The sequence below is a fragment of the Molothrus aeneus genome, chromosome 1, assembly GCF_037042795.1.
Source record: "Molothrus aeneus isolate 106 chromosome 1, BPBGC_Maene_1.0, whole genome shotgun sequence".
Classification (NCBI taxonomy): domain Eukaryota; kingdom Metazoa; phylum Chordata; class Aves; order Passeriformes; family Icteridae; genus Molothrus; species Molothrus aeneus.
The window spans coordinates 79,274,283-79,297,211 of NC_089646.1; the positions used below are offsets into that span (position 1 = coordinate 79,274,283).

Genomic DNA, 22,929 nt, shown 5'->3' on the forward strand with positions numbered 1-22,929 from the left:
GAAGTGTTCTTCCTCATACTGAGACAAGTGTTTATCTCGTTTTTAATAGCCTTCAGACAGTTTACTTATTCTTTTTGTCCCACACAGAGCTCCAGGCATTTCAGCAGCACGATAACTAGCAAACACCTTTAACTAAAATAATCATCAAGTCATTCTCACTGCATATAAGCTATTGCCATTTCAATAAAAGCCTTGACAAAAGGTCAAAAATGGAATAAGAGGTTTCAGAGAGGCACAGTTGTAAGATGACTTTGTAAAGGAAAGGCCCCTAAGTTATCTATCCCTGTTAATTATCATGTGGGGACAGACATCGATTATCTGTGCAAACACAGAAAAGGACAGTGAAGCTTTTGAAAAGGAGCACTGAGGCAAATAAGCAATTATTGATTCATGTGTTTGGCAAACATTTTCACCCACTCACGAGAAGGAGAGTTTAAGAGGATTTTCACTACACAGTAATAACAGAGGCAGCCTCTCCAGCTCATAAAAGGGAAGTCAGACCATAAGCCAGATGCAAAACTCCAACAAACACTGATTCACAGCTCCAGTCACACTCAAAGTCATGTATGAAATGAGCAATTCAGCCATCCAATAAGCCAAGAAGGGGAAAGAGAGGGCAATTATGTCTCTGTTCAACAGAGCGCTATTTAAAGTATTCCTTCTGATTCAGCACCAACCCTTGTGATCAGTATTCTTGGCCTACCATCAATGAATTTAATTACACAATTATTGAAAAAAACACAGCATTCTCCCTTCCCTGCTTGCCCACAACCAGTCCAATACAAGTCACAGGAATTAGTCAGAAAGAATGAACTTCAAAACCAAAAGTGGAGGTAGCTATTTTGTACGAGTCACAGAAATAAATGGATATTAGCTCAAGCAGTACTGAAAATTACATGTTTCCTTTAATTGAGCAAATGGAGCTTAATATTCTCTATTGATACAATGTGAGGACTATGAAAGGTGCATCAGGTTACTTAACACCCATCAGTTACTTCTTTGAGACTCTGGGCTATTTAACTGACAGCTGTATGTTTGGATCCATGTCATCTAGCATGGTTTTGCCCAGTCGCTGGATCTTCCTCTCCTGCTGAGCCTGCAAAGCCAAGTGGAGTTTCAGCTCCTCCTCACTTCTGCCTTCTTTCACCTCCACATGCAGCTAGCATGTTTTAGCAGCTCTGCTAACAAACACACTTGCTATCCCACAGCCAAAGCCTCATAACTCTTTTTTTTTTACTTGAAACAGCTGCAGTAACTAATTAATACAGGTACTGTAGCAATAAGCACAAAGTTCCTACCATTCAAGCTGATATAAGTGTACTTTAAAGACAATGATCTTAAACAGGAAGGAATTCAATACAAAGGAAAGAACAGGGCCTTAGCCACGTTAAAACAATACTGTTTTACTGCAGACTGACGCATTAGTGACTGGTTTGGGAACGAGATGCCCTCTTCCCTTTATGCCAGGTTTGGGCTTTTCCCTCCTACATTTGGGGGCTGGTGGAGGGGAGGGTGACTACTAGAAGGCAGGAAGTAAGGAAGTTATGGCTCTCCTCTTTCAACTTGTGCCATCTTCCATAGACAAAATATTTATTTGCCTTTGTTGTTACAAAGTGAAAATGTTAAGCAGGATTCAAGACCCAAATATATTCCTTAACATAATAAAGATGTGCCTCATTTTCAAAGCTGACCATTTCAGAAGGCTTTGGAAAGAGACACCATTCTTTCAGGTGCCCACTTTGCACTATCCATCCCCAAGAGGCAATTAATTTTGGATCCTGACCGATGCCCCGATGTTCCAAGCATATCAGCTACGCATTAAGCAAAGGACTTCATTAAAGGACAGGAAATTAATTGAGTCTATATTCAGGTATGTCTCTGAAAGCTAGAGGGTAAGGCAGATACGTAGTAACTAAAAATGTTTTAAAGAACACAAGTACGACCTCTTTCTGAGGAATTCAAGTTGTGTAGCCTACATTTAACTCTCTTCAACACACAGGAGCCAGTCACACCACAGGTTCCCTGTTCTGAGCACAGTAAACTCCATCATACAGCTGCTACATCAGGAAAAACTTTCACACCAGCTCTAAAAAGTCAGTCAATAGGAAAATAACTACAGATATCCAGAGACAGAGAAAGTGAATATTATCTGACAGCAAGCCTCTGCACAACTTAACTAACCATTTCTAACCTTAGAAACAGCTACAACTTAGAAGTCAGATCAGAACATGTTGACAGGGAGAAGCACTGGGAACAGCAAGGGTGCAAGAGCATTTATTTCCATGTTTTCTGTCTAAGTCTAAGAGCCTACTCTTAAGGACTTCTTTGATCCTGTTTCGAACTTTGCCTATCTGCAGCAAATTACTAACCTCATTCTTCAGTTCCTTCTGTTCCTTCAGCCCAATCAGTGTGGCTGTTCTATCACATCATTTTTAAGTCTAATTTTTTCAACTACATAAACAGAAGCCTCTTTTTACTTGTCCCTCCATTCCACTAACCATTTTTTTCCACTCCTACCTTTATCAGATGCCATCATAAAGCCTCCCTTTAGCAAGGCAAATTTTAAAGGAAAATACAAAATTACCTCATTACTACACAGCTATCCTTATAAACTTATTCCCGTTAATTCAGAACCATTTTCAAGCTATGGGCCAGTTACCAGTTTCATACACTTGGATAACATTTGGTGACATTTCCACCAGCTTGAAATATCACAGTACCAATTTTTATTTTAACTCTAGAACGTGGGCCAAAATACTTCCAATGGACTCAGAACTTTAACCAAACCAACCACAAAAGCAAGGCACCCAGTAGTAACACCATGCTTAAATTAAAGGCAATAAGCAAAGCATATAGGTTGTGGTTTGCTTATTTCTTACGGCAATATATATTCCTAATTTTAGACACTTGAATGCTGTTAACACTAGATAAACTGCACACTAGCAACTACTGAAGTAGATGTCATTTGAAAAAAACACTCAACCATACTCACTTTCTATGCCAAACCCAAGGCAGCATTTTAAATATCACAGGGAATGATAATTGTAATTGCATACTGCAGAATTAAATCCAATATTGCTGTCAAAGCAACATTTCAGAATATGTTAACTTTGAAATTACTGTTAGCCCAAGGAGTAAACTCAAGTTAGCTCTTTCTTAACTCTGCTTCAGTTTTTTAGCTATATGAACTGCCCTTTTTGAAAACCTTTTTTGAGACTCTGGGCTATTTAAAAAAAATAGTTAGAAAAACTATTCTTTACATTAATAATGTCAGCTTTTCCTTCAACATACTTTAGTAGGAGGGAACAACCAAAATTTAGGTGATTTGGCTGTCTCTTTAAAGGTTTAATACAAAATTTATGCTTCACATCTCTAACTACTTCACTAAGAACAACTTTTAACCACAAAGAAGAAAAAGTACCTGGGAAGAAGTCAGCCCCTCAAATTAGTCACAATTCATTTTCATTCGATAGCATACATTTGCCAGTGCAGGAAGTTTTGATTGAGCCTCCTGAAGCAGAGAAAACTCTCAGCAAAATAACCACCATTTCCAAATAGCTTTATTTTCCTACAGCTGTGACATTTCTTTAATTAAAGAGTGTGATTAGTAATCTTATCCGAACACAACAAGACGATTACCTAGAGATAAAGTTCAACAAATCTCCTGAGATCAGTATGGCCTTGTACACGTATCTTCTGCAGCAGACCTGGCAGATCAGAGGCTACAGCAAGGGGACTAACCACAAATGTGTTTATTTGCTGGGGTCCTTGTGGAGCTAAGACTGTCAGTGACCACCTCACACAACTAAGCTGTTCTTTCCACAGAAACACAAGTAAGTACATTTGAACTGAGAATGGCAGGAATTTGAGGAAGAGTGTAAGAAAAAAAGGAAATTTTAAGGTCAAAATAGTTAACAGTGACTTTTTCTTGAGTTGTATCATCATGGTTGGGCTTTGAATTACAAAATTAAGGAATTCTATCCAAGTTCCTTTCCTCTTTCTTGCTCTTCTCTTCAGGGAATAAAAAACCAGACATATCTAGGGCAGGGACTATTAACAGCTTGTCTTTCTGATTTGAGGACATTATCCCTGTAAAGCAAACATCTGAGCAGCGTGGTACATAAAAACACAACCCACCTTTACATTTCTTTCAAGGGTCAGTTCCCTTCGTGACCTCACTGCACTTCCAATCCCAAGTCTTCTGCATCATATATCCATTATCTCCCTTCCATTCTTCTGCCTAGGATTGTCCCTCTTGTGCTGTGCTTTAAAACATGAAAGGCTTCCTTTTGGCCTTGAAACTGGTGGTTGCTTCAGGGAAACAGTACATTTTCTGTCAAAGGGCCTGTGAAAATTCAGGCCTCCTTGCATCTATTAAGCTGCCTGTGTACATTAATAGAACTGTTAGCTCTGTTTCAGTATAAGACGCTAACCACAACAGAAACAGCATCTTTTGTAGTAGGTAGGTAGTGTGGTAATTTCCAGTATTTCTGTAAACAAAGTGACCCTCACCCTTAATTTTGTCAGTTACTTTCTTCCTTGATTTTCTCTTTCATACTTCATTGTCTCAGATATACTCCTGCTTGCCCCAAGCCAGCGATTGCTGCTTTCTCAAAGATTACATCTCGTACCAGTGCCAAACTTGAATATATTTGGGCAGAACCAAGACAAGGACAGCAGAGCTTATTCTCCAGAACTGTACTTCAACTACTACAAGCTCAGCAATTCACAGAGATGTCCCACCTCACTGTTAGAGACTGCTTGACTGTCTCCAGAACAAGCAACTGTCTTACTCATTTCTCCCTCCCTTTCCCCCGATATCAACAGTGCAACATAAACAGACATTGACTTGAATCCTGGCTTTATTCCCAAATTTTCTGCAAAAGAAATTGATGCCTGGATGAGAAATGCACCACTTATATATATTAATTCATTCTTGACTTAAATGTGGCTGGTAATACTGCCCTTACACTGTGTGCTGTTCAAAAGCTAACCAACCCCTAATGCAGGACTTGTAAACCAATAAATATTGACATTTCAAACATTAACTCCAACATTTTCAGATGTTTGTCACCTTTGACTTTCAACTCCACTAGGGAGATATGGGTTATTTTGTTTCTGACAATTAGCTCTCTACCAGTCACCTTTTAATAAGGAATACATTTCATTCCATTATGATATTTAGCTTGACATGGAAAAGTTATTTCATATATTCAGTCAATTTCTATTCCACAAAACAGGAGGAATGCAGCTTGTACACAGCAACATTACAACTCTCATACCTTGTGAAGACGCATCCCTTTATCTCCTTTTGGGTCCTTTCTTGGAGGTTACACAACAGTTCAGTTCAGAAAGCCTCTAATTAAAGCAGCAATTTTAGACCACATAAATGGCAAAATAAAGAGTGCAAAAATTTAGGTCACTTATCACTATGAACTTCCAATTAAGTCCTTCAGTGTCATATATTCTTCCATGGGTGTTCTGCATGTAAATCGTAACCTATTATGCTCTGGTACGCTTTCCTCACCTGAGAACATATTTTTTCTTTTCAATCTTAATTATCTATTGCTTGTGAAAGGAAAATATATCATTTGGTTCCTTTTTCCTCCTTGATATTTGATAATTTTTGCACCTTGCTTCATTTAACTTTTATTACCCTGGCAGAATTAACATGATGATCAAGTGACAAAAATCAATCCCTAAGAAATTGAACACTAGAGTGTATTTGGGTCTATTAAAAAAAAGAAAAGTTAAAAAAAGAAGTACTAAAGTATCTAATTTGTCCTCAATATATCTATCTAACAAAGCAGCTTACACATCTGCCTTCTTTAATATTACACAGTGAATTAATGCATTTCTACTCCCCAAATACCTCACAGTGCACCCAGATAAAACCAATGCCATCTACTATCATCCACTAAGGCATTTAATGAAAACTTTACATAAACTCTAAACAATGACTCATCTCAACAGTGAGATAGGACCAGGTGTGATTGAAATTGCCACAAAGAGGATTCAAAAACCAGGTAATGCAGCATTAAGGCTGCCCGTGCAACCCTTATTTGTCAGCACAGCACACATGCTGTATTTCTCAAACTCTGCAGGGCATTTCCACAGAACCCCCTACTTATACATGTGCACATAATGGACCTCCTGTAGAGATGAACACTGATGCCTCGTGATTGAGCTTATTGTCTGCTGGACCTCTGTCTTTTTTATTGAAGAAAAGGAACAAAAGAAGGGATCACAGAAGCTGTGACAATTAAGACAGTGAAAAGCCAGTCTGGAAAAAGATGCCTATCCCTCCTCTAACATTCCTCTTTCCTGTAGTTAAACAGTAAACTACCAGATCTCAAATCTGAAGATTTTGTATCCCACCTCTCAAGTCAGAACAGAAGCCAGAGCCCAAAGTATTAGCAAAGAAGACAAGTTGGAGTGAGATTTCTACCCCAAGTAGTAAAAACACTTCAAAAAGAAATAAATTAAAGCTTAAGATACTATTTTGGCTGCTCAAGACCACAAAAATCCCTGTTCTCATTTGCTGCTGTATCAACACGTAACAAAGCTTCAGCATATGCACAGACGGAATTGAGCTCTGGCAGCCCAGACAATTTACAGACAGCACTGTAAGTGTTCCACCTAAGTATCAAGGTATATCCATCCTTGCTTACCACACTCAAGGACAGGGCTCTGCCACTTCTTTTCACTGCCTAGAGGACATATAACAGCATTATGGAGAGCAGCACCTTCTTGCTCTCTGAAGCCACTCATGCTGCCTCAGTGGACATGAACTGCAAGTCACCTCCTGCTCATGAACTTGCCTACAAGCAGAAACACCACAGGTTGCACAGCCACCCAAGTTAATTAAGTGCTCTTGTAAAAGGCTTTTACAGCTTTAACTTCCCAACAGTGGGTTAACACAATGGAGACAGCAACATGGACAAATCCATTCCAAAAGCATATTCTAGAAAAATATGAGATTTTAAACAGAGTAGTTCTCATACTTTGCTATGTAACAAGATCTTCCATAAATACAAAGTTTAAATTGCCATGTTGGTATATAAGCATGACAGTAGGTAGTCAGGTCCTTTTGCTACCAACTGCCCATTGCTTTAACAGATAAACTGCTGCTTGGAACAAATACTATTTTTAGTAAGCAAAGACTCCAAATTTTTTCAAAACAACCTTGCAAAAACAAACATTCCCAGGCTCTGCTGGAAAACCAAACAAAAACATAAAGCAAATAAGAGCACAACTATTTATACATCTGCCAAGCAAATATTCTACAGCAAATGATATAGTAAAAAAAGGAAAGGTACTGAGTAAAAAAACCAACCCTCAGTTCTTGTGGGAATGATGGGTGGAGAGTTACTGCTTGAACTCAATCTAATCAATGCTACCATTTTTACCCCTAATATTCTATTACATTTACTATATTTGTAAATGGTAACATTTGTTTTTCCGACAAAGTCAGTGAATTAATACATGTATTTCACCTCTCCAATGCAAAGCTTTAGAATTAGTGGAACATTATGAAAGAACCGCTCTTCACTAGCAGTTGGCAAATGCTAAACCACAGGGATTCAACTGCACTGTCCCTGCTTCAACACACTGGAAAAGGGCAGTTTTTAGTTAGCAGTATTGTGTTGGTTGCTATCAGTTATACAAAAAATGTATACTGTTACTTAAAGAAGAAGGAAAATTTGCTTATCTCCATTTTCATGGCACTACCACAGTCATCTAAAAACAGTAATCTACAACACTCACATATTAACAGTTTTTCCTATATTTTTTCTCATTACAAAAATTTTACACACTCAAACAAGCTAACTTTACCTCAAGGGAAAGCTGATAGCTTCTAACTTTGATTTGAGTCAAGGCAGAGAGCAAATGCTTTTAGACAGTCAAACATCCATTCTTAAATGTTCGGGTTATCATTCCTTTCTATGTACAGATACGACAGGCAAATTTACTGCTTCTTGAGGAAGTTGGGAAAAAAATTACACCCCCTCACAGACACTGGTTCTAATTGCTACTGGTTTAAAACTTCTGTTCAGTAGAGTCAGGAGATACCATTTCCACCGAGAAGTTCTTCAAAACAAACAAAAAAAAACCAACACAACCCACAATCCATTTTCCAGGGAGTTAAACTAGGCTGTAACAATAATGGTCAACAGAGAATCAGACTTCTCCGTGCTGTCTATTAAAAGCACTGCAAAACAAACTCACACAGCTTGATACAAGTTTTCCTCTGAAGCTGTCTACTATAAAGTTGAATGCAAGAAAAAACAGCAATATTCGAAAGGGGTTACACCACTCAGTTATGTAAGTCACAAAGGTTCAAATTTAGATTTATATTTAGTTCATCAATTCCCACCCAGAGTTCAACTCAGTAAACTGATCTATTTTTAGCTTTTGACTCTTTTGGACATTTCCTTCCTTCATCTGTGTAAATGCGTCAGAGCTTCTAAAATGTTTCCCTTTGGCTAGGGTAGGATGCATCTGATTCCAAGCTTAAAAAAAAAAGCTAACACACACACACGCCGAGTGGTTATTGTTGGCAGAATTACACCCTTGCTCTGAGTTAAGCATAGGCAAATTTGACTCCAATCCCCACACTGTACGAGAAAAGATATTGTTCCTTCTGCACTGATGGGCTAAAGCATGCCATGGTTAAACTCTACAAGGATCACAACAGGATAAATCGCATTTTATCACCTTCTATAAGCAGGCTTGACTTGACTCTCCTGCCTTGGTAATTCAACAGACAAACAGTAGAATTTTCCCAAAATGGGGGCAGAAATGAAGTTCAGTTTTTTAACTTTCTGCTCAGCTGCCAAGGCAAGAAATTCAGTCAAGTACAATTCCTTGTTTTTCTTCCGAAGACAGCCTTGCACTATCTGTGGAGAAACTAGTATCTTAGTTTTTATTTATTTTTTCATTTAATGTAAAGCATTAACAAGCCAGTGTCCTGGTTCTGGCCTGGAGGGGGCATGATGAGGACCTGGAGTACCACCTCATGTAATTTTCTGGGAACAAAGGGAAGGACTCACTCCCGTGTCAGGGCAGTGTGGCAGAGGGAGCGGTCAGAGAATGTCCACAAGGACAATGTTCCAGAAGGGGTGAGCAATAACACTTCTTTTCTTGAACATGCTGTCATTCGTATAATTACTGTCTGTTTTCTTATCCCATTACTGCTCCCCGTAAATTGCTCTTATCTTGACCCATAATCTTTACCTTTTGTGCCTCCAATTCTCCTCTCCATCCTGCCATAGGGAATACAGAGCAGGAGTGAGTAAGTGGAGTGAGGGAACACCATTCCTAAACCACGACAGCCAATCAACAAGCCATTAGATAAGTCATAATCATCTTTCCATCTGAAAAGGTTAGTTTGGCTTACAGAAGCCTGGCTGTCCTTACAGAAGCCTGGCTCACATGATCCCTGTGAATTAAGCAATGCATAGCACTGATTTCTTCTTTGAACTTTACAAACTATGGCAAATTCAAGCCTAACAACTATCTTTAAGTGCAGAAAACAAGTACTTCAAGCACAGGAAATGTGACTAAGATGTGTAAAGACCATAAGCTACTGCTGTAGCTGTTCCATTTCCAATCGTTTAGGACCAACCCTATGCACAGTATCTACCAAAATGAAGTTGCTGACTAACATTAATAAAGCAAATAATAAAGACAGGCAAAAAATCTTTGAGACTAACACGTTATTAAAAAAATAAACAACAACAATGGCTATTCAGTTTCTTTAGCAGAGAAATCATAACCTATTTTATTACTCTATAGTAAAAGACAACAGAGGACTCTAAGGATGGGGTTTGGCATCTTCTTAAGTCTGATATTCAACATACTATGTGCTATCAACTTCTGCATAGTACAGGACAATCCACGCAATTTATATTTCAAATCACCTTGATTTGCTGACAGCTTTCTACATTTTTTTCCTGTGCTTTCAGCTGCATATATCTGGAATTCAAGGAGTAGAAGAATTACAAAGGGCAAAGACACTTTGACCTTGGCCTAAAGTTTTTAAAAGAGGATGGAGTATTTTTATGATCTTAGAAAATGGTATCATCTTTGTACTCAATGCTGCTTAACCCAACATGCCCAGAAGTCAGTGGCATGATAAACACTTGGAAACTGAAGAACTTACTACCTTAAGGCCAGTAGAAAATTATATCCAACCAACACTGTACAGCCAAGACTACACAATGGATATGGTGAAGTCCACCACGTAGCATAGAAGGTTAGCCAAGAAATATTGGTATTTAAACACTCCATTTAGTCTAATTCACTTCTTGGGATGTTCCTGATGTATCCTCCCTTTATTATCTAGGACACACTTAAAGAAATGTTACCCGATTTCTTCCCAATATTTAACATCTGTTTGGGCTCTGGAAAACAAGCAGTCCCCAAGACTTCCAACACTTCTGCTTTCATTAAATTTCACCAATAACATTTTTCATTGTTTGGTGGCTTCAAAATTATTAACCAGCTATGTGACCATCACAGACCTTAGTGAATAGCCTTTGACCAAATGCCTTGATAAAGAATGTCATAAGGCTGAACGTTTCCACAAAATTACCCACAAAAATGCAGAAATTCTGTGTAAAGCCTAAAAGTTTTGGATTTTGAATTACTCTTTTATGCAATAAGTGAGGTACAGACTAGACAAAAATAAGTAGGTATTTACCTTATAGGTCCCTGTGAGCCCTATCTTTCTGTAGTATATTTTCCTGTTCATTTTTAGCACTTAGGAAATCTCACTTCACTATAACCCTGGATCCTCAGACTCTAATTGCTAAGCAGTCATGTACAAATCTAACCACAAAAATCACTACTGGTTGTTTACACAGTCTGCAGACACCTCAGGAATAACTATTACTGCTCATACACACACTAAGACTACAAGAAAACATGAGTAATTAAGCTCTGGGTAGTTTCACAGATGACTAGAACGCATTGGGATTACTCACAATAGCCCTGTTCAGTGCCTGCTGCCCAGAATACTTTCTCCAACTTTTTAACAAAGAGATTTGTCATGCAAACTCAAGTTTTTGAAGCCCCATGGACTATTTAGTTTGACAGTATTTACACGCACACATGTATCCTCATGCACACTAGCAAAACAAACCTTCCTGAATCTCAGACTCGTGTCAGACTATTACACACACCAATAACATTGTCCTGACTCTTGCACAGATTTGTGGGAATTATCCAAGCACACTGTACTACACCTATAGTATAAAACATGAAGCAAACCCCTGACATATTTTGAATGCTGGAAGTCCACACTTTTCTCCCTATACTTGCCATCTTGCTTCCTCAACATCTTGGGCCCTGAGAGAAAAAAAAAAATTTAAAAAAATTTCTCATCTCCCTGTAAAGATTGCTTTATCTTCTCACTATAATTATAAAACACCAATGCCTATTTCAGTTCTTCAGTAAGGTCCAGATTACAAAACACCATATTCAGAATACCAGCAAGAGACACAGTTCAGTACTGCTCAGTAGGAAAACCTGTAACATATTTGCAGTTGTGTATATTAAACAGTGCTACTGCCACTTATGCAAGGCAGTAGCAGAGGAGATTAAACAAATTTGACTAAATGATTTCAGAAGACTCCACTCAACAGCCTTGAAAAACAACCCTATTTTTTAAACAAATGCACAATTAGGCTATTTCAGATTACTTAGAGCAGCTATTTGGCAGAGAAACCACTAGAACAGGCTTTGTATCTTTAAAGCACAGTCTTGTCACTCAGACTGTTTTGTGAAACTTTGTGGACACAACCCATTTATGACCCCCCTCTTTGTGTATCCATACAACAACCTACTCTAGAGGCTGAAAATCAGATGCTTTAATGTACTGTAGTGTCTACTGCTAAAAGCACTTGAGTTGTTCCCTGTCATTTCAATTCCTCCTCCTCACTACTGGGTAAGTGATCTGTTTTCTCAAAACAGCAGTATCCTTCCTGAAGGAATATGACTCAGCTTTGCAGATCATCAGTATTACTTCACCAGTAGTCTACTTTTTGATTTTACCGCACCAAGAAAAATGAAAATGTTAAGTTAAACAAAGATCCTTCTCCAAATCAGGCAAATTTCCTCATGAAAACAACAAATAGATGTAACCATCTTAGTCATTAAATTAAAATAGCCTGCTGTGACTTTCATGGGGTTTTTTACCTCATTTTTTTTAAGATCAAATTTGATTATTACCAATATCAAGCAGAAAAAAATTGTTTCCCCTGTTCTCTTTAAAATTATTACCCACTTTCCTTCAATCACCACTGCATTTCCAAAATTTCAATGTGTCTTTACTATTTTAACACTTTTGCTGACCATGAATAGCTATTTCAGTAATTTTACCTCCTTCTTCAAGATGCAGACCAAAAATCACTACGCAGTTTCACCCTATTAAACTGACCTAGCAGTCTGCACCTAAGCATTTTTGACACTAGAATTACTTAACTTTTTATTTTCAATTGAAAAGGAGTAGAGAAACATTAATATTTTCTCTGTATATTTTGGGTAAGGAAAGTCTTTCCCGTCTTTCTCTAGATTTTACTTACCTAGATAGTGATTTTACATGCAAAAGCTTTTGGAAGTCATGTGATATTTTAGGTTGAAATTCACACCTGTTTCTGTCAGGTTGCTGTGGGACACACCACTTGTATAAGAAACATTACTACCCATCTTCTACACAGTGACTGAGCTCTGCAACTGATGAAAGCCTCAGCTCTACCAAGTCTTCCTATTTCTGTCAGCTCCTTTCTGGGCACATGAGCACTTGATGCTAGCTCAAATGTACTCCTCCCAAAAATGGACCTGGCTTTTCTCTAACTCCCATTCACCTTCCATTCCAAATGTGCATTTAGTTTATCAACTGGCAGCTATCAAAGATGTTACCAGTAATTGTCCTCTGTCCTCTCTTAGAAATATTCATGACTTCTGCCTCCAGCTGTTTCAAACACAACCTAACCTCTAACTTGATCTATCCTTGTCTATCCGAAGAGAAGCTTGGCTGTTTCACAGTAGGCCAAATTGCACAACAGCTGCTGCATTTCACACTGAAGCTCTCTATCCTCATCTTCATTGTTCCAGGGAATGTCAATTCAACAATGCTATTTCCCAGCCTAACTTCTCCATTGTAACTTCATTGTTTCTGTAGTTATTTTTGCTCTGCATATGCTCATCAGAAACTATCAAGTTGTGGCAGTTTTCTATGGTATTTTTCAAAATATCATTTACACACACACCACTCTGCTTCAACCATCTTACTAAAATGGATACTTCTAGAATTGGATCAGAATTCCATAAAAGAGCCCACTTCTTCAGCTCAGGTCAACCGGCACTAATGACAGCAATACTGCTGCAACCTTCTCATTTACTAATGCAACTCAAAGCACAAGGTAACAGATTCTTGAAAAGTTTACACAACACTGTGAACTTTTGTTGCGTTGATTTATTCAATACAAATGCTGTCATCACACTAGGTCACATGAAAGAATGGACAACTTGGTTCATACTTTACATCCTCTGCATGCCCACCAATTCTTAAAACGCGCCTCAGCTCCTGACAGCCACAGGGCCAAGAACCAGTACTTGCAGGGGACAGCAGGGAGCTGCCATGTGAGCTACCACCAGTGCTGCCTGGCAAAACTTCACTTTTGGCTTCACTAGTAGATTATTTCTGTTGGACACTCGTAACAACTCTGTAGCTGCTCCAACTGGAATGCCAAGTAAGCAGCAACAACTCTGACTACCTTCTCTGTAAGTCAGCTAGTACACATCACCAGGAGATAGTGCCTTCCTAAGAAGACTCACCTATCCTAACTTTATAGATGGTGTGCTCTACTTCATGGTTTTCAGACAGAAACTTGGCTTGTTTTTCACATTTGATGCCTACCTTGAAAGCTAGTTTGCCCATGATCTAAATGATAGTCTGTTTTTATTAGTAGTATTCTTGAAAAAACCTGCTCTTTTTAATAATATGCTTGCCTTTTCTTTACCATGTAACCTTTCCAACCCTCCCTCCTTTCCCTACTATGATGGCATTTTTAATGCTGTCTACTACATGCAGTCAACTATCTTGGCCACTATCACACAGGACACAATATAAAGCAAGCAAGGCAACAGTATATAAAGCAATATAATCAAGAAGAAATAAAACATAAGTCCTCCTTGTAAACTTGAAACAACACATTCCTAAATGCTGGCTTTTATCTTTACAGTATTAAGTGATTTTCATGAAAACTAAGCAAACAACAAGATCACTATTTAAACGAAAAATAAGAAAATCAACCATATTTTCATGACACTCATTAATACTTCTTCTAAGGTCTCAACTATACAAGCAGCTATCAGCAAAGGTTGCTATAGGCAGACTTAGTGGAACCCAGACTGATTGAAGTCTCAAGTTACTGGCACTTGCAGAAGTCTTTAAATGTCCACAACCACAACAAATCTCAGCATTCTGTTTTCCTAAAATACTCACATGTTCATTTTGGTACCTAAACACACATATCTTAAACCAAAGTTTTAAATTCTCTTATCATTAAGCTTACATTAAGAAACACATGCACAAGCAGGATACATTAAGTGTATAACATTAGAACTAGGTGCTATTTAAAGCTCTTCTGGCTACCAGCCTGTTCTCTAACTTCACCTTGAGAGAGGTGGCACACTGAACTCTCTACTTGGAACAACCACTTCCTCCAGACCCACATTCATCTCAGACTTAGTCCTTCTCCTGAGAGAGGACTGCTGCTGCCTGTGTAGATTAGGTTTTAGATGGAGAATCCTCCACTTTTTTGTTTCCCGTATCAAGGGATGAAGTACAATTAACAATTATGTTCAGATTTGACCTGACAAAGCCTGGACAGTTATTCACCTTAATGACAAGACTTTTGGAGCTCCTTGTTTTTCCTTTGTTTTTCAAACACTTCTGTTCCCCCAACCCTTCCCATTGCTCAGTATGCAAACTGTGTTCCTTCCAGGCATGTGGCAGGTGTTCACATAAACAGGTGGTGACAACACTAATCTCCTCAACGGCTTTGAAAACTGTATTGTTTGTCCATATATGAATGAAGTTACTGCAGTTTGTAGAGGCCACTCATAAAAAATGTATCATGCAGGAAATAACTGCATCCACTTTCATCTCATAACTGTGAAGAATTATCAGTCCGTTGGTTTTTTTTTCCATGAAGACTTATCAGAGTAATTTACAAAGGCACTCCCTACACTGTCTAGCCAAGGGCTGACTGAAGTGCTTACAAGCCTTTTTCTCTGCAACCTTTTGTATTCATGTCCATCATACCAGAAGGGTAAATTTAATTACTAAAAGTTTGACCAACATCAACATTTGTCTTTTACTTGGATGAAAAATGTTTTCTTCTTTATGCCTAAAAACTAAATTCACGAACTTCAACTAGCAAAAATACTTTAGTTTGTAAAAACACTCTTACAATAACATTAAACTTAACAGACAGCCCTCATTCTTCCATCCTGAAGATGTAAGTTGAGTCCCCTTACCAAAGTATTGAGGACTCACAGCTGCAAAGATGAAGATTAAACCAACAACAATCAAACAAAACCTCTGTATGGTTACTGCCCTGTAAACCATGACTTGATGGCACTCCCTCAAATTCAACTTTGCACATGTCAGCTGTTTTCAGACCTTTCAGATACACAGAATTTTAGGTTAACTTAGAACATATTTTGAAAAGTTTTATCGTAATAACTTTTCATAAAAAATAGATCTTGTATACTCAACACATGTACTAACACCACTCTACACAGCCACTTAGACTCTGTGCTGCTGGGGTTTTGTATGGTAACAGTCTTTTTCATAATTCCAAGATATTTTACCAGTTCTTTCAGGTCACAACAGTGCACTTTTTTAATTCAAAAAAGGGATAATTGTCTATACATTTATAGTTCAAAACGTATCCTTCTGTCAGTTTACACAGTCATTTCTAATCTCTAACTTATATATAGGACAGAAAGGCACCTCCTACAACCAATGTGTTTTCTCCTTCAAAATGTAATCGCTATGCCTCAACTCTGCTTCTTTTACTATTAATCCTGCCATAAAGGGGACAGACCTAACAAAGTACTCTTTCCTTTTCAACTCCAAATAATGATATTTATATACCAAATATGTAACAGAAAGTAAGCTGCTTGAATTTCTTCCTATTCCAATAAAGGGATTCCTCATTTACATCCAAGACACACAGTCTTTATATGCTCCTACTACCACCACCTCACTTCCAGTTCAGCTGCTTTCCTCACATTTCAACTGCAACTTTATTTCCCCAACAACTCAAGAGTGAGTTTACATTTACATAACCAAAGTGAAAACTGGAAATGTGCACATTTCAAGTGATGTGAACCTAGCTGCTGTTCAATATCCTAACAAAATCTTCCAAATAATGAAACTCCATTCTTCAGGCTACTTTAATTCTACTTCAAGCTTAGTCTTACAAAAGGACAGGAGGAAAGCCAATAACCCCACTTGGCAGCTCAACTGACCAATTTAACCAACCCAAGATTAGAACTGATTGTTTAGGCAGGCTTTTTGTTGTTGGGGTTATTTTTTTTTTCCTCCTGGAAAACACTGCAACATTTTTACTCATTTTCTTTTTAAGTAACAGCTAGAGCTTTGCTAATATTCTCTGCATGTGACAGGAAAGAGGAAGCATTTGTCATTGTAAATTCTGTAAAGAGAAAAATATTTTGTCTGCTCCTAAGTGCACCAAACAAAGTTTTTTCCTTCTTCATTGATCTCTGTGCCTTTGTGCTCCACTGAAAAAAAAGTGCCTGTTGTTCAAACAAAGGGAAGCACCGGAGATCTCTTAATAGACCCTCTCCTTATAGAAGAGTGGATCATGCACAGAGGCGTAATTCAAAGAGCTCTTCTCAATGCCAAACACCCACAGGAGATGCCAGAACATTTTCCAGTGTATGTTAGAGCCCAGGCTGAACCAAATAACCTTCACATGTAAATATGGAAATGAGAATGCCAGTCGTTAAATCTGCTCTAAGAGTTTTTTGATAAGCACGTCCTTCTATTGCTTTAAGATTTTCAGATGCTGCAAGACTGAGCTCAGTGCAACTTCCCTATTATCCGAAGTTATCAGCATCAGAAGTCATCACTGCACCACTTACGAGCTTACCAGCTGTAGCATCCCTCAACCCACACATAAATGTGGAAGTTGATTATTAATACAGCTGGCAGGGTCTTCCAAAACTGCAAGATTACTACGCAAGCACCCATTTGTAACTACACTAGGCAGACTACTGTGTGTAAGCCTACTGTTATAATTTGTCATTTTGCTATAATTGGGATTTTTTCCTGGGAACGATAAAAGTCAGTCCTTTTTCCACGATAAAGCCCACCAAGGCCAGCATCCTGACACGGAGTTTCATACTCAATGGCTCTCCTGTAAAGCAGGTTGCCCCGGGAGCATCAAGCCTTCCAGAGGGGACATAGCCCCCTGTTCGGACCCTCTATCCATCTATGCAAACGCAGCTCCCAGCCCTGCTTCAAGGATGCCTGCCACAAATCACACCTCCTTCTTCATCCTCATGAAACCAAGCACACTGAGCAGCACCACCGACCACAAGTAGCACTGATTACGCCGTTTCCCACTTCCCTCGCGGACTTTCCTTAAAAACCCAGTGAACACAGCTTTTACTACTATTATTACTACTGCCATCATTATTTTTTACACACGAAATCGGCCAACCCCCTCATCTTTCCTGCGGTGAGTCTGCATTTCCCTTGCTCGCCGCTCCTTTTTAGGCATCCAAAAGGAGTAAGTGCCCAGCCCAGCCCGGCCCGGCCGGGCCGCTCCGCCCGGAGCGATGGCCGGGGGGTGCCCCGGGGGGAGCGGAGCCGCCGGCGAAGCGGACGGAGGGGAGGAGCCGCCGCCGCCCGGGGGAGGGCAGCCGGCACCGGGGGGAGGCTCCGTCCCCGCCACCGCCCAGGCTGCCGGCAGGGCTCCGTCCCCGCCGCCGGCGGTCCGTGCGGCCCGGGCAGTCCTGCCCTCCCCGCCGCTATCCCCCGGGGCACAGTGTCTCGGCGGCGGGCGCAGCCGTCCTCCCCGCCCGGTTGCGTGCCGAGAGTAAACACCGAGGGAGAAGGCAGCCACCATTTTTTTTCATCCCGGCAGCCTGTCAACAGGCTCCCCCCCTTCCCCTGCCGATCCTCCGCGCCGAGCCCGGCTTCCCAGCCCGGCAGCGCCCGAGAGCCGCTGCTTCCCCGCCTCAGCCGAGGCAGGGACACCCCCTTAACATGGCCTTCGCTTTTTGTCTGCCTCTTTCGGTTCTCCTTAGAACATCCACTTTCCACGCCGCTTCTTCCATCCCTGCCCTGTGCCGCCACCCAGCAGCACAGCACCGGAGGAGCGCTGCCTTTTATAGCGGTGTCATCCTTGCCTGCTCACTGGCCTCCCCGGGGGGCCCAGCGGGCGCAACCGGCTCCCCGCAGCCCCGCTCACCCTTTCCACCCCTCCGACACCCTGGGCTTCCCGGATCGGAGCGGCTCCTCCACCCCCCTCCCGCACCGCAACCCCCGACGGGACATTTTCGGGGGGCTCGGGTCCACCTGGCGCTGGGTGGTGCCGCCCGGCCCCAGTGACGCGCCTGCTGCCAGGCCGGCACGGGAGGCAGAATCGCACCTGTCACCGGCGACACCGCCCCGGGGCGGCAGCAGCCCCGCACCCTCCCGGCCGAGCCGCGCCGCCGCCGCCCCCGTTTTCACGCCTCGGTTCTGCCGGCAAGGGTGGCGTCCCGCCCGCGAGTTGCTGTGCCTAAGCCCCGCTGTCCCCGGCACAGGACGGGGCGGCTCGGCTCTCTTCCCCGCCGCCTCCCCGAGGAACAGACGGGCAGTGCCGAGGCAGCCCCGGCGGCGAGAGGCAGGCGAGCCTTCCCCGAGGCCACCTGACAAAGCCGGCTGCCCTCTCCTCCTTTCCCGGCTCCAGGGGGAAGACGTCGCCTCCCCAGGGCCACCTTTCGCCTCTACCTCCAGCCGCGGTCTCGCCGCCGGCCCCTCTTCCCCCTTCCCCCAGGACAAGAGCGCACTCACCGGATCGGAAGAACGCCGCGATGTCCGCCGAGTCCTTGGCCGCCTCCTCGGCCCCTTCCCCCGCGCCGCTGCCGGCCGTGGTGGCGGCGGAGGTGGCGGTAGCGGCGCTGCTCATGGCTGCTGCTGCTGCTGCTACGTGTGCCGGCGGCGGTGACTCCACCGGGCGAGACCTGCCGCCGACCCCGCCGCCCCCTCCGCGGATCCCGGCTTCACCTCCGGGCGGGAGCGGCCGTCAGGGCGGCAGCCGGAGCGGGCGAGCGATGCGGGGCGGCGGCGGGCGGCCGCAGCGAGCGCAGGGACATGAAGGTATGTGCGGAATGGCAGCTCCGGGAGCGCCCACCCCCCGCAGCCACCTAGGAGGCGGCGTGTGCATGCAGGGCGTCCGGGCGGGCGGGCGGGCGGCAGCCGGAGCGCAGACAATCGCGGGAGGAGGAGGAGGAGAAGGAGGAGGAGGAGGGCGACGACGACGACGACGGCATGGGAAGGACCAGCGGTCCGCGCAGTGAGCAGCCAGTGGGCGGAGAAAAAAAAGGAACGTTTCCAACCTTTTTTTTTTTCCCTTTTCTCTCTTTTTTTTTTTTTTTTTTTTTTAAGAAGGAGCGAGGAGCGATCCGGAGGAGCAGCAGCTGCCCTAGCCACCGCGGTGCCAGTGGCCGCAGCAACCACCGTCCTCCATCTTGACTGGGAGGAGGAGGGGAGGAGGGTAGGAAGGGGGAGTCGGGAAAGGAAGCGAGTCCCCGCCCGAGGAACAAGGGCGGTGGAGCCGGGAGTGGGGGGAGCTCGGGAGTCTCCGGCTGCGTCCGGCACCGGTCGGGATGGGGCGGGGCCGGGCGGCGCAGCACGTCAGCGCTCCCGCCGGGCCCGCGCCCCGTGGCTGGGCCGCGGCGGCCGGGGCTTCCCGGCGGCGCGACCGCCTGCCGGGAGCTGCGTGTTTGTTGTTCGAGTTTGGGTTTCTTTTTGTTTGGTTGGGGATTTTTTTTAGGCGCTCCGGCTGGCCTTCGCCCTACTGCCAGCTCGCCGGTGTGCGGAGGTCGGAGTGGAGGTCCGAAAAAAACCCCAAAAACCTAAGCAAATCCAGTCCGCCCCGGGAGCGGGGGCGAGTCGCGGGAGCGTGGGAAGCGGCGTGTGCCCCGTGCTCCTGCCTGCCGCTCCCCGGGCGCCAGGGGCCGCCGGCCTCCGAGGGACCGTGCTCGGGAAGAGACCCCTGCCCGAGGTCGGAAGAAGCCTGGCTTGCCTCTGGAAGGCACAGGGGAAAAGGGGTGCTAGATTTCTTTAAAAAGGTGCCTTTAAAGGGCACCCGTTACGTTGCTGTCTGTATTGTGGATATTTTTTCTTCTGTTATCACGGAGACGCTTCAAAAGATTTAATGCTGTGGACTGGTTCAATTAATATCAAATAAGCAAACAGCTCACGATAGGGAGGTTATGATGTGCCCCACCACCATCCTGCTCCTCATGTTAAGGCAGTATAAGTTTGTGTCCAAGTAACGTTGAGGAGAGGGTGTCAGAGCAGGAATCATAGAGGTTGTACAGATTGATGAATTTGAGTAACATATCTCAAATGCTTGTGGTAAATAGTAAATCGTTAGCACACTTGAAATGCAGAAGTACAGCTTCAAGAATTAAACTCCTGAGCCTTTGGTAAGTGTTAAAAAGAAGGTAAATTCAAGAGAAGTGTGGTTTGTAGAATCATAGAATATCCTGAGTTGGAAGTGAGTCACAAGGATCATGCTAGGATCCTGCACAGGACCACCCCGACAATCCCACATGTGCCTGAGAACATTTCCAAACACTTCTTTAACTCCAGCAGGCTGTGGGTTATGAACACTTCCCTGGGGAAGTTCCGGTGCCCAACCAGCCTCTGGGAACCTTTTCCTAATGCCCAACCTAAACCTCCCTTGGCACAGCTTCATGTCCTTCCCCTGAGTCCTATGGGAATCCTGACAGGTTCTGTTAGTTTATCAGTCAGATGATGAGGAAGTCATCTGCATGGTTTCCAAGGTTTGTATTTATCTGAAGTTGTATAGCTTGATGAAAAGCTTTTGTGCAGCCATGCCTGCCCTAATTTCTCTTAGAGAGAAGAGATTTGTTTGACTGAAAAGATTTTTTTAATGTTTTTCTTTCAGTCAGCAGACACAGGAAGGACTTCCAAATTAGCATCCCACTGGCAGAAATGGTTTCAACATTAATTTCTTTCTAACTGACACCATCCACTTAGCAAAAAGTATGAATGGAACAAATGCTGCTGTTCCCTAGCAAGCAGTGAGTTGACCTAGGGGTGGGAATAGGATATTGTATATCTGCCCAGAAAAAAAAAAAAAAACCCTGCATAAGAATATGAGAAAATTGGGTAAGTGCATGGAAAGTGTTAATGTAATTAGTAAAGAAAAAAATAGGAATCAATCATTCCAGCTTTCAGTGACTAGAGAGCAAGAAGTGCTTGAGATTACTTGTTTTCCAAATTTGAAAAAAGACATCAATATGCTGTGCAACTCTGGAAAAAGCTTTAGAAGGCTTTTCATCAGTTGTTGAACACTCTGACTTTCCATTTCCAGTTAGGTGCTCTTCCAGCACACTGTACAAATTCTAAGTGGGCACTAAAAAGGCAAGGTTAACTTGAACACTTTTGAAGGATATATGACTCAAGTTTGTCCCTTCTTTTGTCCCCTCCATCTGCTGAATTGCAAGAGATGCTGGGTTTGCTTTTTTCTTGGGACATGGATGCCCTGATAGATGTCCCCCAGTACGGAGCCTTTCATCACTGTGCAAGTGGTTGAGAAGTTGTAATCAGCAACGAAGGTGGCCCTTACAGAAAATCCTTCAAGAGCCAAAAATGCCCATATCCTTTGCACGATTCGTAAGATTATAGTAATAAATAGGGTTCATGCTAATGTTCAGGATGCAATATTTATTGAAGGGTAAGTGAAAGCAAAGAGGCAAATACAGGAAAATTACATTATGACAAAGTTACTTAACACTCTAATAAAACAAGGATTTAATTCACAGTTATGCACCTTAAGTATCAAATACCAGATTTAATATTTTGACATTAGGAAATTAAGTTTCTGTGTCTGGTTCTTCTTGGTCATTTTAGGCTTCAAACAAAAACAAACCAGGTATGAATTGTCTATATGGAGAATGTCCCACATTAGAAATTTGTGCGAATTTGAAAGCCTGTCATTAGGGAATAGCCATATTCTCCTCAACTCCTGCATTGCTTATCTCAGTTTTTGTCAGCCTGCAAGTGTTTTTGCACCAATTGCAATGGAAATTGCAGAAATGGAAAAAATATTTGTGGTGTAAAACATATTTTAGCAGTAAATATGACCTGTGAAATACCAGTAGTGTTAAGGCACAGGTTCAAGTTAGAGTTTTAGATTGTACACTAAGAGTTTTAAATATTAATGATGTTCAAGTTCTGTGCTTAATTTCTGTATTTTTATATATGTATATAAAGCATTTAATTTTATGTAAGCATATTGTTAAAAAGTATTTATACCCCAATAAAATAAATGCCTAAAGAGAATTTGAATGCCCTTTATTTTTACTTGTGTTGTGTCTTAACTGTGGTTGAATGGTCACTCCAAAATCAGAATGCCAAACACAAAAACTTTATTCCTGTCAAAGAGGTGTCTTATGAGGGAAGAAGCTTGCCCAGAGCCCAGCCTTGTGTATCCAGGCTGAGAAGTGTCACATGTCACTTCATATTTCATCCCTAAAGGAATTTGCAGACTTGATATTTCTTGAGTTCTTTTCCTGCAGTATTTGCTGCCCACTTGATCAAGAAAACAACAAAGATTCCCCCATTTCTATAAGACATTAATG

General features: G+C 42.1%; 1 protein-coding gene across 1 annotated transcript in view; it reads right to left on the reverse strand.

Annotated features, from left to right (window-relative positions):
• TRIO (trio Rho guanine nucleotide exchange factor) overlaps positions 1-19,461 on the reverse strand; it is a 244,294-nt gene extending 224,833 nt beyond the window's left edge. The window contains exon 1 of the mRNA XM_066559737.1: positions 19,106-19,461. Within this exon, the coding sequence (XP_066415834.1) occupies positions 19,106-19,220 (115 nt within the window). The 5' untranslated portion in view covers positions 19,221-19,461. The remainder of the gene's footprint in view (positions 1-19,105) is intronic.
• Between the last annotated feature and the right edge of the window lie 3,468 nt (positions 19,462-22,929).